We start from the raw sequence: 17,381 nt of genomic DNA on the forward strand, positions 1-17,381 counted from the left end.
CTTCATAGTGAAGAAATGAATACGTGCCAAGATATCTCTAGGCAGGGTAGGGTCTACGTGTCTGGGCTTCGGTGTTCTATGAATCCTGTCCACATTAATTCATTAGGGGAAACCTCAGGTAATACAGCCACCAAGAAGCGTCGCATGAACTCAGATAGATCTTTATCTGGCACTTCTTCAGGGATTCCCCTAAACCTCACATTGTTACGTCTGGATCTATCTTCTAAGTCATAAACTTTATCAGTGACCCGAGACATCTCTTCCCTGAGTGCTTCATTTTCATCTACCAAGGCATTGATCGTTCTGGCATATTCTTTCATCTTGTTTTCAATGTGGGAAGTGCGATCCCCAATGGAAGTAATCTCCCCTTTCATTTCCTGCAGCATTGCCTGCATATCCTCCCCCATGGAGGAGCGAATTGCATCCAGAAAATCTTGCATATCTGCCCTTGTCATTGGAGCTGTGGGCTCATTATCCCTGCTGCTGTGTCTCACAGTCTCTGCTTCCCTTCCCCCTGAGCTTCTGGAAGAGTGTGAAGAGGCTGCAGGGGAAGCCGGCGCCATCTTACTCACTGTTCTTGTTGTTTGTCCCCTTTGGAAGAAAGCCTCCAATCTCGCCGGGGATCCTCTTTTCTGGGACCTTCCCCTGGTCATCATGGGCCCTGGGTGTTCCGCCGCCACCGGGTGTTAGGTAAGAGGCTGTAGAACGATGTTGTGTGCTGCTTTGTGCTGGTTTTAATCCTGGCTGGCTGGAGCTACAGTATGTAATTAAGCTGCTGCCACCTTGTCTTGCAAGCCACACCCAGTGTGTGAAAATTCTCAAGCAGCACCGGTGCCTTAAATGAGGTCCCGTAGCTCTCAGCTGATCTTCAGCTGTTTGAACTCCGGTGACCTCAGTGCCGGCAGCTTCTCGCAATATACTGCAGGAGCGAGCGCGCTCCTGTCAATGTATCTCTGGCTACCTGATAGGATCGTCACATCTCTGGATGTGGCTAGGCTATCAGTGAGATCATTGTGGGAAACTCGCTATATGGACTGCGGCAGGCAGATGAAGATTATGGTGGTTTATTATTTTACCTTTATTACAGGGGACAATGGCTTCAGGGATTAGCTGTAAGGTGAGTATATGGTGTTTTTTTATTTTTGATTTTTTAAAGGAGACGAGAACATCAGGGACAAGGTGTAGGTAAGTGGTAAGTGAGTATAATGTGTTTATTATTTTTATTTAAATAATTATTTATTTAAACTTTTTTTTTTTTACTTTCACTTTCACTGTGGAAGGGCCGCTGATGAGAGATTACTCCTCACATCAGCGACGCTTGCATACAGTGACAGGAGGCGCTAGATGATGGGGGTAGTAGCCCCATCAGCCGACGCCTATGACCCGCAGTAAGCTTTTTACCGCGGGTCACTGTCACAGCTGCGGGATCATGCTGACACCTGTCAGCATGATCCCGCAGCGCTGTGACTGGTGGTAGCGATCTTACTGACAATCACAGTCCCCGATTCCCATACTGTCACGCAGATGACAGCATGAGAAATCAGCTATGTTCGTGTTCGGGGCCGACTTTTGCAGATTTTTGCGTAAATATTTCGGGAACACGAACACGAACCCGAATGTGCCATATTCGTGCCAAATTTTAAATTGGCAATTGTTTTTCAAATTTATTCGCTCATCTCTAGTCATGAACACTGAACTTAACTGAGGCACGTGAGGCTTGCAGTTCTTTGGATGTTGTTGTGGGGTTTTTTTTGTGACCTCCTGGATAAGTCGCCGCTGTGCTCTTGGGGCAATTTTGGTCAGCCGGACACTCCTGGGAAGGATCACTACTGTTCCATTTTTTCGATGTTTGTGGATAATGCCACTCACTGACATTCGCTGGAGTCCCAAAGCTTTAGAAATGGCTTTATAATGTTTTCCAGACTGATAGATCTCAATGACTTTATTTCTCACTTGTTCCTGAATTTCTTTGGATCGCTGCATGATGTGTAGCTTTTGAGGATCTTTCGGTCTACTTCACTCTGTCAGGCAGGTCCTATTTAAGTGAATTCTTGATTGAGAACAGGTGTGCCAGTAGTCAGGCCTGTGTGTGGCTAGGGAAATTGAACTCAGCTTCCCAAAGATGTGATAAGCCACAGTTAATTTATGTTTTAATAGGGGAAATCACTTTTTCACACAGCGCCCTGTAGATTTGGATTTCTTTTTCCTTTAATAATAAAGATTTTCATTTATAAACTGCATTTTGTGTTTACTTATGTTATCTTTGTCTAATATTTAAATTTGTTTTGTGATCTGAAACATTTAAGTGTGACAAACATGCAAAAGAATAAGAAATCAGGAAGGGGGCAAACACTTTTTCATACCACTGTATAATAACTGAGAAGGGGTTGTCTGAGTAATTGACAACTCCTTTAAAGGTAAGAATTTTCCAAAGCATGTATTTCCTTAGGGGTCTGCAAGAATGGAAACCACCAGAACACCAAAAAATGGTACTAGGCATCATGTGGGCAGGGTCAGTATTGATGGAGGGTTAAAATGGGAACTTACCCAGGGCCCAAAGGTGCCGCCAGCAAGATTCTAAACAGCTTCTGGTTCAGTGGGCCTGTTATTCTGTGTACACCTGCCTTTACAAACCATAAACTGCTCTGATAATGTCCCTCCTGCATTATCATTTCCGTTTCAAAGGATAGATGAGTACAAGGACCTTTGGTGACATCATAGTCCCATAACCAATGTATTGAATTGATAATGAATATCTAATTTTATATTTTCTTAGAAGGTTAAAGTTCAATGTGTTTTATGAAATCCATTTAATTTTAAATTGATGAATGATTATGTACCCTAAAATGGCAAAGCTTTAGATTTGATAGAAAGCTTTCTACATTACTATGTTTTCGTATGTCGAATTGAACTTAAATTCTGATATAGCAACTTATATAGTAAGAATTAAAATTTTAAGAGTTATTTTTATTAAGACACTGAAATGAACACACATTTTTAAAATACGGTACATTTTTTTTCATATAAAACACAACAGCTAAATATTTGCTTGTCCAGAACAAAACAATACCATCAATACTATAAACCATACATAAAAATAAATATAAAACATCACTATAAAGAGCAACTGTGTGGTGCGTATCATTTACTATATTCTATAATATTACCTAAAATGTAAGCGTAAATGAAAAGATCCACTGTTTAAAGCCCTAACATTCACTTTGGGTACAGTACAGTGTTGACTATGACGTGTATACGAATTATGAGACATTTAAAGGAGTTATCTGGGACTTTTGTATTTTTTTCTTATGGGGGTTAGAACTCTTACAGGAAGGTAGCAGCTAACTATTCCTGCTGAATATCACCAAGAAAATACAGCTGCACTCTGAAATGCTCTAATATGCAAAAATTGAATATATAAATTTGGAACTGCATTTCTGCTATTGAAAATGTTAAAAAATGAAGGTACTTAATGCACAAATTTGCCAATTCATGAGAGCCTATCAGCCGCGGCAAGGCGTACGCCTTTGATGGGACCTTAACCATATATGCATCTCCCGATATGAAAGTCTACAATTTTAAAGGCAGGCAGGATAGAGCTCTAATTAAAAATGCATTAGGCTGTCTCTTCTGCTGGGCACCAATCTCTGCCAGCTCAGACTGGTCCCGGACCGCTCCTGCCGGCGATTTTGTTGCTTCATTCGACCACATGTCAACCGAGCAGCTCTTTCTTTTCTAGTCTGGTCTGTCGATGGGGTGCCACTGCTGATGTCATGCTGATTGACAATGGCACCCCGCAGTTAGGCAACTTGAAGCCGGCTTTCAATCAACATTACAGAGCAACATAGCAGAACAGAGTGAAACAGAAGAAGCTGCTGTGATGTCAACGTAAGTCGCAGAATCACTGGCAGGAGTGGTCCGTGACCACTCTGAGCCTGCAGAGACCATCGCTGGGCCGAACAGCCAGGTAGTTAGTAACTACCTGCCTGTAAGTTCTTAGCCCCATAAGTAACAAATACAAAAGTCCCAGATAATCCCTTTAACTTGTATCTAAGACATGATAATCTATATTTTATACCTCCATTTCCAACATGTAGATGTTTAATGTTTTTCCATCAATGACTTTAAGATGTTGAGACAAATATTTAAACACCACAATTGGGCAAGTTCTAGCACTATACAAAACCTCAATTATTTTTAACAATGCCTGCAATCTATTTTTTAAAACATCAAATATCTGATTATGTTTTTTTATCCCTTTTATCCCTTTTAACAAACTGACAAGTTTTATGCAAAAAGAAATATTATTCACAATATTTATAGTCATTTCCTTCATATGAAGACCAATACAATGTAGCAAATACATATGTCGAAAATACAATAGGCTGCATGGGCATGAATTGAATGGCAATAGGATGGATACCATAATATAGATAATATTGTAAATGAAATATATAGTAGGACACTTATAACTCTGTTTTAAACATAAACACATGGCAAGACACACAAATATTTATTAGCAATTTTTCAAAGTCCAATAGAAAATCACTCACGAATAACGAAAAATTGTGTTTGAAAACATTTCTAATATTTATTTTATAATTAACTATTACAAATAAGGAAACATGAATGATCACTGTATGCTGCTATTTTCATTGATATGTTGCCCAATTTTAACAAAATAGTTTCATTTATGTTCATACCTTAGATATAATCTACATCAAGGGAGCACAACCTGTGGCTCTTGGCCCATGATGTGTGGCTTATGGCTGTCTGCCAATCGGTACATTAGTACCAGGTCTAGCAAACAGCTAACGAGCATGTCTCCAAATTGTAACTTTTGTAAGTAGTTAAACACAGAAGAAAACATCTGGATGACATATACCAACCATAAAGGTAAGAGGGTAATATTTTAAGTTGGAAATAGGATAATACTGCCAGTTAGAGGGGTGCTTAAAGCTAGATAGTGTGTAGATAAATATACTGCCTATAAGGGAGGGTTGGCACAAGGTCTCAATGTGATTTCTGCATGGAAGCTTTGCTGTTATTATATTGGTAGTATGGGGCTTTGGATGTGACTCACAACCATTTCTCAGACCTGAATTTGGCTCTTCAGGAAAGTCCACTGAACTACACTATAAATGAATACATTTTTTTCAAGTTCCCATTTTCATTTAACAAATAGCCAAAATAATTGAGACTACTCTTAGGCTTGGAAGACACTTTGTGCCATATTTTTTATAATATGAGTTGAAAATGTTTCCATCCTATGTGTTTAATGTTCTTACACATTTCTGTTATATAACACAAAGTGGGCATGAATACAGCAATACAACTGGATGCCTCAAAGGATATTGCAGACATCTAAGGAATATATCTTACACTATGTGACCTATAAGCTGCTCTGTCATCTCAGATGACTGCTCAGAATTAACTTGCATGCGTGTACACATGAGGAAAAACACCATTTATTGCCATTATATAACTTGAATCTTGCATTTTCAACACTTATCTCAAAATTTTTAGTTATCTCTGAGCTAGTGGATGGAGACTCAATACTATGATATCTTCCATACATAGCACACACTTGAATGTGTCCTGCTATGTCTATGTAGCAAATGTTTCAGAAGCAGCAACCTAGAGAACATTATGCAATAGTACTGAACAGTATAACTGTGAATCCAGCTCTGGGGTGAGATACCCACTGACTAAAAAGTACAGAACGTTGTAACAGCACAGGTCTGTATGTGTCTATGTATGTCTCCCTTTCATTCTGCTTCTCTCTCTACTCATTCCATCTACTCTCCCTGCCCTCCTATAAACCTCAATAGGCAACTTTAACATGATCCTTCAGTGATCTCGAAGTCATTTTTTACTTTTTTTTAACAAAGATATTTTTTGCTCTATTTCTAAGTGAAAGATGAGTTCAAGGAGCAGGAGAAAGGAGGCACTGCTGACAGATGGCGAAAGAAGCACATTTTCCTGTTAAGATATTTTATAAAATTTCTTATATTTGCATGTATTTTATTCTAAGTTTGTTGGAACAACAGTGATTATTTAGTGTGAGCCTTGCGGTTTACGTTGCTGGATTTTCCATTTAATTCCAGACTTCTGTCTATCTAATAATATGCCTGGAGATTTGTGAGACGATTCACATACAATACATTTGTGACATCTTAGTTAATAATTCTGGCTTTGTTGTGCTCCTTCTTGCTGCAATTCCCAAAAAATTGCATTTTCATTCATATGCAAATGAGGCGTTAACGGGCATCTGTCAATAGGATCTCCCCTCCTAAGCAGTCAACGTGAGCATGCAGGTCATAGAAAGCTGAATAAAATGATACCTTGATATCTGCGATCTGATGTCTTATTCCAAAGAAATCCCCATTTTTTTATATTTAAATGAGCTATTAAGATCTATGGACCGGACACTGATCTGCATGAGAATCTGCCACTAGAGCTTATTTTGAATAAAAGGGAGGTTACATGTATGAGACATGTAATGACTGACTGTCTGCTGTCATAATCACACACAGCTCCGCAGTGAGAGCAGAGCTAACACAGTACAGCAGTGCTAATGCAGTACAGCAAAAGTGAACTTTGTCTCTTTGCAAAAATATTTGCAGCTGAAGTCCTGTCACAGTACTTCAGCTTCCACCTCACAGACAGCCACTGATGCAGAAATGGAGTACAGCAGAGCTGACAGCACTGTGAGTAGATACAGGCAAATGTGCTTGTCCTTGTAATAAGACAAATTCAACACTCCTGTACTAAATTACTTATAATCAGGCACAGCTCTGCAGCAGAGATGAAGCTCTATAAGAGGACAAGTGCTGTTACAAATATTTGTAATAAAGCAAAGTTCACTTCTTCTGTACTGTGTTAGCTCTGCTGTACTGTGTTATTTCTGATCTTGCTGCCGACCTGTATGTGATTATGAGAGCAGTCTGTCCGTCATTACACATCACACTGTTAAAGCTCCTTTCATTTAAAATAATCTCTGGAGGCAGATTCTCATACAGATCAGTGTCCAGCCCATAGTCCTGAACAGCTCATTTACATGTAAATGTAAGGGTGTGACCGAGGCCACTCATGTGCTTCATGCCTCCTTAATAAAACGAGTACTCTTTCCTTTAGGAATGTGGATATTGCTATAGACTGTGTATATATTTTGATGTAAGGTTTTCTAATTATTATGATTGAAATGTATAGTGTATAAGGAAAGCATAGGATACAGTTTAGGGTTTAGTGATAGATTCAAACATTAGTGCTGATAGGCAGTGGTAGGCCTATTAATGTATAAGATATAAGGCATAGTTTAGGACATAAGAAGTTCAGTGCATGTTGTTAGATGGTAGTGACTGCAGTTAAGTGGTGAAGGGTGACGTTTGCCCAGCAACCAATGGAGACAGTTGGGGATTGGTCAAGTTAAAAGTGGGATGGGTTTGGCCTAGTGAAGAACAACGGTTTTGACAGTCAGTCAGAGATGTAGAGAGATAGGGAAGATACAGTTATATGAAAAAGTTTGGGCACCCCTATTAATCTTAAGCTTATTGTTTTATAAAAATTGGTGTTTTTGCAACAGCTATTTCAGTTTGATATATGTAATAACTTTTGGACACAGTAATGTTTCTGCCTTGAAATGAGGTTTATTGTACTAGCAGAAAATGTTCAATCTGCATTCAAACAAAATTTGACAGGTGCATAAGTATGGGCACCTCACCAGAAAAGTGACATTAATATTTAGTAAATCCTCCTTTTGCAAAAATAACAGCCTCTAGTCGCTTACTGTAGCTTTTAATGAGTTCCTGGATCCTGGATGAAGGTATTTTTGACCATTCCTCTTTACAAAACAATTCCAGTTCAGTTAAGTTTGATGGTCGCCGAGCATGGACAGCCCTCTTCAAATGATCCCACAGATGTTCAATGATATTCAGGTCTGGGGACTGGGATGGCCATTCCAGAACATTGTAATTGTTCCTCTGCATGAATGCCTGAGTAGATTTGGAGCGGTGTTTTGGATAATTGTCTTGCTGAAAGATCCATCCCCTGCATAACTTCAACTTTATCACTGATTCTTGAACATTATTGTCAAGAATCTGCTGATACTGAGTGGAATCCATGCGTCGCTCAACTTTAACAAGATTCCCGGTGCCGGCATTGGCCACACAGCCCCAAAGCATAATGGAACCTCCACCAAATTTTACTGTGGGTAGCAAGTGTTTTTCTTGGAATGCTGTGTTTTTTTGCCACCATGCATAACGCCTTTTTGTATGACCAAACAACTCAATCTTGGTTTCATCAGTCCACAGGACCTTCTTCCAAAAAGACATTGGCTTCTCCAAATGTGCTTTTGCATACCTCAGCTGACTCTGCTTGTGGCGTGCTTGCAGAAATGGCTTCTTTCGCATCACTCTCCCATACAGCTTCTCCTTGTGCAAAGTACGTTGTATAGTTGACCGATGCACAGTGACACCATCTGCTGCAAGTTGATGCTGCAGCTCTCTGGAGGTGGTCTGAGGATTGTCCTTGACTGATCTCATCATTCTTCTTCTCTGCCTTTCTGATGTTTTTCTTGGCCTGCCACTTCTGGTCTTAACAAGAACTGTCCCTGTGTTCTTCCATTTCCTTACTATGTTCCTCACAGTGGAAACTGACAGGTTAAATCTCTGATACAGCTTTTTGTATCCTTCCCCTGAACAACTATGTTGAATAATCTTTGTTTTCAGATCATTTGACTGTTGTTTTGAGGAGCCCATGATGCCACTCTTCAGATGAGATTCAAACAGGAGAGCAACTTGCAAGTGGCCACTTTAAGTAGCTTTTCTCATGATTGCATACACCTGGCTATGAAGTTCAAAGCTCAATGAGGTTACAAAACCAAAAAAAGTGCTTTAGTAAGTCAGTAAAAAATAGGTAGGAGTATTTAAAACAAGAAAATGATAAGGGTGCCCATACTTATGCACCGGTCAAATTTTGTTTGAATGCAGATTGCACATTTTCTGTTAATACAATAAACCTCATTTCAAGGCAGAAACATTACTGTGTCCAACAGTTATTACATATATCAAACTGAGATAGCTGTTGCAAAAACACCAATTTTTATAAAACATTAAGCTTAAGATTAATAGGGGTGCCCAAACTTTTTCATATGATTGTAGATAAGTGAGTTGTAATGTTTAAGATTATGCAGAAGGAACACCTGAGAGGAAGGGCAGAATAGGCTAGAGGGCTGGAAACATATGGAAAGCATGAGATAGCAAGGTACAGCATGCGGGCGGCTGCCACTTCATTCAACGGTATCTCTTGGAAAATCTGGGGCCTACGGCCCAAATCTGGTATGGAAACGGGTACCTCTTTCATCTCCTGTAAAGGGTAGCCGGAAGGGAGACCGACACAGAAGAGTGAGACAGGAGGCATGAGAGCTGTAGAGCCAGAAACAGCATCTCGGGAGCCAGAAGGGCCAGAAACGAAAGGGAGAGCTCAGGCTGACAAAATGGATACGTGCCGTACTGTAACTGCTATGGAAACTGTGAACTTCTTGAGTAAAGTAAATATGTTAAAAACGGACAAGGAATCTGTCGTTCAATAGATGGAGGCATCTGGATTCAGGATCGTGGTACCCATGGACACTTCCAGCGCAACAGTGAGCGTGATGCATTTCACCCACAACACACGACAGATAAGACTTTATCTTTTATTTGTGGGGTGCAGGGTGTGGGAGAAGAACAGCAGCCCCTCGTCATGACTACCACCCTGCGCCCCTCACATATGAAAAAAGTGCCATTCTCTGGAGTAAGGGTGCTTTTACACTGTGTTTTGGCACCTGTTCTTTGGTCCCGTTGGGGTTTATGTCCGATCCCCCCGCAAAGCGGGATTCGGGAGTATGTGCCGATGGGGTGAACGTGAGCTCGGCCATGCATCATTTTTGGACATGTATGCCTACTGGAGACGGACACTCAGTTGTAGTCTACTACGACTTAGGAGGAGAGTTGATCCTATTGACAGATTCCTTTTAAGTGCTCTAGGTGTAAAATAGCATATTCTGAGCCTCTGCCTCCACAGGTTGTTTCCTTGCCCAACACCAGTTTTTTAGCTTGATAGATAGCTCACTGTCTAAGTGACATCAAGGACCAGACAAGGAAATTACATAGTGAGCTGTCCACAATATAACTTGGGGACAGTAATTCTTGTTATGTTTCAGGTTTTCATTCTACTGCAAAGAAGATTTCAAAATGAATAGGTGGAAATAGAAATCAATACGGTCCTTCCCAAAAATGGATTTCGGATTGAATATTTTTGACTGGAATTTTAAATATTACAAAATACAAGGTCAAATATCTATACCCCCTGTCGCAATATATCCCCCCTGTCTTAAGCAATCGCAACATATTTCCTTAAAAAGGTTGTTAACAGTACCTTTATATAAAAATGGACTGAAGTATGTCCATCTATGAACACCATTTCTAAGTATACATTTAAAAATAACAATCTGTATGTCCAAGTATATTGGATTGCTTATCTTGGTCTGATTCTAAACTAAGTATTTTAATCCAGAACAGCATTTACAACGGCTCATGAGCACATGTGACTTGCGGGCCCCTGATGTATGGCTCATGGCTGACTATTCAGAAGAGTGCCATATTCATTGTATCAGCGTTCACATGGGTCATTATTAGTGTTGACCAAGTATGTTCTATTAACCCTTTCGCCGAGTATGCTCGGGCCCAGCTCCGAGTATTTACAGCTGCTCGGTGCTATGATTGAATCGCTCCCGTGTGCATGATTTGCGACTGTTTGACAGTTTTAATACATGTAAGGAATGTCTATTTCTTACACATTCCTCACATGTAATAAAGCTGTCAAACAGTTGCAAATCATGCACACGGGAGCGATTCAACCATATCACCGAGCAGCTGTAGATACTCGGAGCTTGGCCCGAGCATACTTGGCGAAAGGGTTAATAGAACATACTCGCTCAACACTAATTATTACTTGTTGAGGAGGTCACTCGGTGACATTATTACTTGGTATTGGAGCACTTATGGGCATACTTACTTTATAAGTGATACTCAGGCCATTATTACTCTTATAAGGGGGAACTAAGGGCATTACTGCTTTATACGTGGAAACTCAGGACAAAAATCCTTTACAAATGGATACTCTTGTCATTTTTACTTTCAAGGAAGGTAGTCGGGATACTACCTTGTAAGGGGGTTCTCAGGACATTATAACGTTCTGAGGGGCACTTCTATGATTTATTCACATAGAATGAGGCTCACAACAATCTCTCAGAGCTGAATTTGGCTTTTAAGGTAACAAAGTTTGGGGTTCCTTCTTTAGAGCATAAATCTCCCTGTGTTCTAGCTGGCTTATTGTCTGCACATTGCATATGAAAAAAAAAACCACCTAACGATAAGACAGCATCCAGTAATGAATATGTTATGCATTCCTTTATCTGAATACAGTCACATTTTACGGCAGTACTTTTTTTTTGCATATTTTACGATATATCTGTGCTATCAGCATTAGGTTTCCAGCCTGCCATGGAGAAGACGTGTAAAATGTGACTAGAGAGGCTGTCTCCATCCTGTGGCCATCGCTGTCTCCAAGCCAATAATTCACAGCTGTGCTGGTCCTCAACTTTCTCCAGAACTCAATCCAAATCTGACACCAGACCCGAGATGACACTGTCGCTGTAGCCCGAAGGATCCACTGTCGTACACTTAAGCAAGAGAGAAGTTGAGGACACTTATGGCACATTTACTGGGTACCACACTGAATACACAGCCATTTGATTTTGACAGAACGTAGGTAGGAGGGCTGGCTGTGCATCAAGTGACAGGAAATGTGACAGGAAATGCGGTTTGCTGTGACCCTCAGAAAAATGTCAGACTCATTTTAAACTAAAAAAGCCCTACAAGATTTAAAACTTTGTGGAGTCAAATCTTGGTGACAAGTTCCTTTAAATGACAATTCCAGGCAAAACTAAAAAACAGATATAGATTTTATATCGGTATCTGATATGAAAAATATGTTCTGCATTTTGTTCAGCACAGATGAATATGTGGCTCTGGGGAGACGTACCATCTAGCAGTGGGTAAAGCTGCCCTATTAGGTAGTGTATCCCTAGTTACCAGTCTGTTTGATGTAGTTCAGCCGTTTAGATCAAAGCTGGATGGGCACCGCGCTGACATCAGAGAGAGGGGAGAGCCGCCATGTAGCTGTCAGGCCATTCCTCATCTCCCTCTTCTACTGTAAACTAAGAGCTTTCTAAACATCCATTTACCTATTTCTGGCCTTTGTGATGTCTTAAAGGGCTATACTCTGCATAGCGCTTCAGGAGCAAACTTGCTTCTCTTGCTCTCAGCTTTAACCCTGTAGGTTTTTACCATCTCCAGAAGTAATACCTGCAACATCCAGATGGTAAAATGACCCCTGGGGCATGTGAATTGCTGCAAAAAGCACTAGTAGGGCACATCATCAGAGAAACCACTGATTATGTGCTTTGCTAGTCACCTGACCACTACAGCTAATCACAGGCTTCATGGGTCTTGTTGAATTCTGGATAACACAGACTTTGTTTCTGGAGCTCCAAAGTAACCTGCATTGGGGTGATAGAAAGTCGATATTCCTCTGTGTTTTTACTTTGAAAACATTAATGCTTAAAGGAGTTGTCTGGTCTTAATCTACAAGTTTGCAGTCATTCTATGTCACTGCAGACTTGTGAATTCTCACATCATGAACACTGCATACTGTGAGGATTCTCCGATTCCGGGAATGGACGGTCATGTGACTGCAATTATGCAATATGCATACTCCTAGCCACATTCCAACTAGACTATGTCAGCCCTCATTCAATACACTTACATTGAGGGAAGCTGCATCCATCTAGTCAGCATGTGACTGCATGTATGCAAATCACATACTTGCTGTCACACGCCTGTTGCTCCTGGTGCTGAAGATTCCTCACAGTGCGCAGTGCGCATGATGTGAAGATTCACAAGTCTGCAATAACACAGAATGACTGCAGACTTGTAGATTAAGACTGGACAACCTCTTTAACACAAATATTGTTTTGTGCAACCCCTTTAAGCTATTGACCATTTAATCATATGTCAAGTTAAAGTTGAGTTGGATTTCAATGAAGGCTATTTTGTATTGTAAAACTGGCTCTACTTTTTCATGGGGTGTATGTGGCACTGCAGTACATCACTTTCAGGTAAAGAAGGTGGAGCTGCAACACCAGACACAGCCTTTAGACAGAAGTGGTGCTCTTTCTGGAAAAGAATACTTTTTTCTAATACAGGTCAATCCATATAACTGTGTCCCTTGGTTAGAGGCCAACTTGATGACAATAATGCAACCATTAGTCTTTTTTAATGTTATCACTTTCTGTAACTTCTTTCTAACTTAGTATTGATAGTTAGGCTACGTGCACATGCATGTATAAAAATATAAAGCTTTATTGGCTGATAGTGGCAATTTGAAAAGTGACATAATAATTTTGCATCTATCTTTCCAAAGCTCTTAATTATTTAAGCAATAAGATTGTATTTTGTGACACTGTCTCCTTATTTACATAGTCTCTATATACACATAAATATAAAATAATATGTATTCTTTTCATTGTGTAAATTCTCTCTACATAAAAATAAAATATTCTGAAATATTCTTTACAAATAATGAGGTATAGTCATTAATGATGGTTAGAGCATTCTTCCATTCAATCATACGTTTATCCATTAATTCAAACATTTTAATTGATTTAGGCTTTCTTGTGATGTGTTCATATTGTACATATACAAGGGTTGTCCGACCTTAGGCTACAAGTCTACAGTTACTATATGTGACTGCAGACTTGGGAAACCTCACATTGCATGCACTGCTTGCTGTAGGGATTCTCCTGTGTCGGGAGAAGTGGGTGAGTGACAGCAAGTACTGTATGTGATTTGCATACATGTGGTCGAGTGCCGACTAGACGTACATGGCTTCACTCAATGCAAGCATATTGAGTGAGGCTGGGCATGTCTAGTTCGAGTGTGGCTGGAAGTATGCAAAGTGCATACTTGTGGCCACATAACCGCCCACTCCTGGCAAAGGCACCAGACAATCCTCGCAGCATGTGGTGTGAAGTTTCAAAATTCTGCAATCACATAGACTGACTGCAGACTTGTAGCCTAAGGCCAAACAACCCCTTTAAAGGGAAATTGTCAGCTTGAAAATGCTACGCTTTATGGAAAAAGATTCAGTCTAACTTTCATGCATTTAAATCATTGCTCAGTCTGGACTTTGTAATCAAGGAGGTGTTTCTAATGAGTAATTCACAGCCTTCCCTTGATAAGTGTGAATACATAGATTGTTGTCAGTCACTGATTAGGACCACCCACTTGATTCCTAAGACCAAAATCAGTAGGGATTTCAATGAATAAAATGCAAGTTAAATTAAATCTTTTCCCACAAACCTATATATCAATCTGTTCGGCATCTCCGACTCTGTAAGATTACACTGTAGATCAGACTACATTTGCAATGTGACAGCTTCAGTTTAAAAGTCTTTTTTGCTATCATACTATCCATTATACTAAATTATACAATATCTTTATACAGGAAAAGTTTAGTGGCCACTGGTTATGTGTTGTAATTCTTGTAGGCTTTTGATACTGGAAACGGGCCGTGATTAACTAGACGCAAGTGAACGTTAATTTCAAGATTCCGAGGCCATTTGTGTTAACTCAAGATCTTTGAATAGTAGCAATTACCATTCTAGATGTGTCTATTGTGTAGTTCTTCGTGTTCACTCAAATGCGATGAGTTTTTCAGTGAAGCATTGAGGTGCTCTGATGGAAGATATGAAAGTGTACTCATCTTCATGTTCACGCTTGTATTTGACCGAAGTTTTGGTGGTATGTTTTTCAGAAGTTGTAGAAAGTGTTTCCTGAAATTCTTTCCAAAAAAACCATACAAAAAAGGGTTCAAACAGCTGTTGAAGTAGGCGATACAAATAGTGATAGGCATTCCTGTGTCGACAATGTCTTCAAATTGACAGTTTTCTATTATCTGAAACTGTATTAAAATATCCAAGAAGGTAAAAACTTGATGTGGAAGCCAGCAGAAGAAGAACACCAGAACAATGGCCACAATCATCTTAAAGATGTCATCATTCCTAGTCTTGCCCCTCTGTCCATGGAAGGTGGCCTTCAGTGTCTTGCCAATTAATGTGTAGCTTGTTAAGATGATCAAAAAAGGAACAAAGAATCCAAGAACGTTCTTTGTTATGTTCATCCCAGTCAAAACTGTTTTTGAAGAGTTGGGATAGAAAAAAGCACACACTGTGATGTTGTCTTTGAGGGGTATTACTGTACGATATATAAATGCAGGTAGGCTTGCCAGACATGCAATGATCCAAATGGAAATACAAATGATCTTACCAACCATTATTGTCCGGCGAATACGGGATATCATTGGATGGACAATGGCTATATATCGGTCAATGCTGAGGCAAGTAAGCAAAAATACAGTGGTGTACAGATTAAAGGTGACTGCTGCTGCGGATAGTTTGCACAAAAAGTTGCCAAAGGGCCAGTTATAGTGCATGGCTGTGTAGGCTGCCCATAATGGTAATGTGATCACAAAACACAAATCAGCAATAGCTAAATTCATTAAAAAGATACTGGCCACTGTCTTCATCTTCATGTAACAGTAAATCACGATGACAACAAGGCTGTTTCCAAAGACTCCTATAATGAATATTGTGCTGTACACTATTGGAACAGCAATAAATATGTAATTGTGTCTTCCTGCTGTGAAGCACGAAACTTCAACCTGATGTGATGAAATATTCTGCATCTTGAGATTTGTACGTTTTACAGTTTTCTTCTTTTCCCTTAAACCTAAAAAATAAGCACACAAGCAAAATTATTAATGTCTTTGAATTTATAAGTAGTTGAATGACTTGGTATATTATCTTTGTATCTAAAAAATTATTTTCATTATCATTTTGTTATATACAATACATATATGTATGTACAGCAGAGCCACATGCAAGAAGTTATAGAAAGTGTCATATATACAGTATATATATATATATCATATATATATGTACAGTACAGACCAAAAGTTTGGACACACCTTCTCATTTTAAGATTTTTCTGTATTTTCTTGACTATGAAAATTGTACATTCAAACTGAAGGCATCAAAACTATGAATTAACACATGTGGAATTATATACTTAACAAATAAGTGTGAAACAACTGAAAATAAGTCTTATATTCTAGGTTCTTCAAAGTAGCCACCTTTTGCTTTGATGACTGCTTTGCACACTCTTGGCATTCTCTTGATGAGCTTCAAGAGGTAGTCACCGGAAATGGTTTTCACTTCACAGGTGTGCCCTGTCAGGTTTAATAAGTGGGATTTCCTGCCTTATAAATGGGGTTGGGACCACCAGTTGTGTTGTGCAGAAGTCTGGTGGATACATAGCTGATAGTCCTACTGAATAGACTGTTATAATTTGTATTATGGCAAGAAAAAATCAGCTAAGTAAAGAAAAATGAGTGGCCATCATTACTTTAAGAAATGAAGGTCAGCCAGTCCGAAAAATTGGGAAAACGTTGAAAGTGTCCCCAAGTGCAGTTGCAAAAACCATCAAGCGCTACAAAGAAACTGGCTCACATGAGAACCGCCCCAGGAAAGGAAGACCAAGAGTCACCTCTGCTTCTGAGGATAAGTTTATCCGAGTCATCAGCCTCAGAAATCGCAGGTTAACAGCAGCTCAGATTAGAGACCAGGTCAATGCCACACAGAGTTCTAGCAGCAGACACATCTCTTCAATAACTGTAAAATAGCTGCAAGGAAACCACTGCTAAGGACAGGCAACAAGCAGAAGAGACTTGTTTGGGCTAAAGAACACAAGGAATGGACATTAGACCAGAGGAAATCTGTGCTTTGGTCTGATGAGTTCAAATTTGAGATCTTTGGTTCCAACCACCGTGTCTTTGTGCGACGCAGAAAAGGTGAACGGATGGACTCTACATGCCTGGTTCCCACCGTGAAGAATGGAGGAGGAAGAGTGATGGTGTGGGGGTGCTTTGCTGGTGACACTGTTGGGGATTTATTCAAAATTGAAAGCATACTGAACCAGCATGGCTACCACAGCATCTTGCAGCAGCATGCTATTTCATCCGGTTTGCGTTTAGTTGGACCATCATTTATTTTTCAACAGGACAATGACCCCAAACACACCTCCAGGCTGTGTAAGGGCTATTTGACCAAGAAGGAGAGTGATGGGGTGCTACGCCAGATGACCTGGCCTCCACAGTCACCAGACCTGAACCCAATCGAGATGGTTTGGGGTGAGCTGGACCGCACAGTGAAGGCAAAA

At 39.9% G+C, this 17,381-nt stretch overlaps 1 protein-coding gene across 1 annotated transcript in view; it reads right to left on the reverse strand.

Annotated features, from left to right (window-relative positions):
* Positions 1-10,946: 10,946 nt before the first annotated feature.
* Positions 10,947-17,381, reverse strand: part of AGTR1 (angiotensin II receptor type 1) — a 153,971-nt gene continuing 147,536 nt past the window's right edge. The window contains exon 3 of the mRNA XM_073674652.1: positions 10,947-15,893. Within this exon, the coding sequence (XP_073530753.1) occupies positions 14,767-15,849 (1,083 nt within the window). The 5' untranslated portion in view covers positions 15,850-15,893 and the 3' untranslated portion in view covers positions 10,947-14,766. The remainder of the gene's footprint in view (positions 15,894-17,381) is intronic.

This window comes from Phyllobates terribilis, unplaced genomic scaffold (genome assembly GCF_046119375.1).
Source record: "Phyllobates terribilis strain yellow unplaced genomic scaffold, ASM4611937v1 Scaffold_3__8_contigs__length_932513732, whole genome shotgun sequence".
In the NCBI taxonomy this organism is placed as follows: Eukaryota; Metazoa; Chordata; class Amphibia; order Anura; family Dendrobatidae; genus Phyllobates; species Phyllobates terribilis.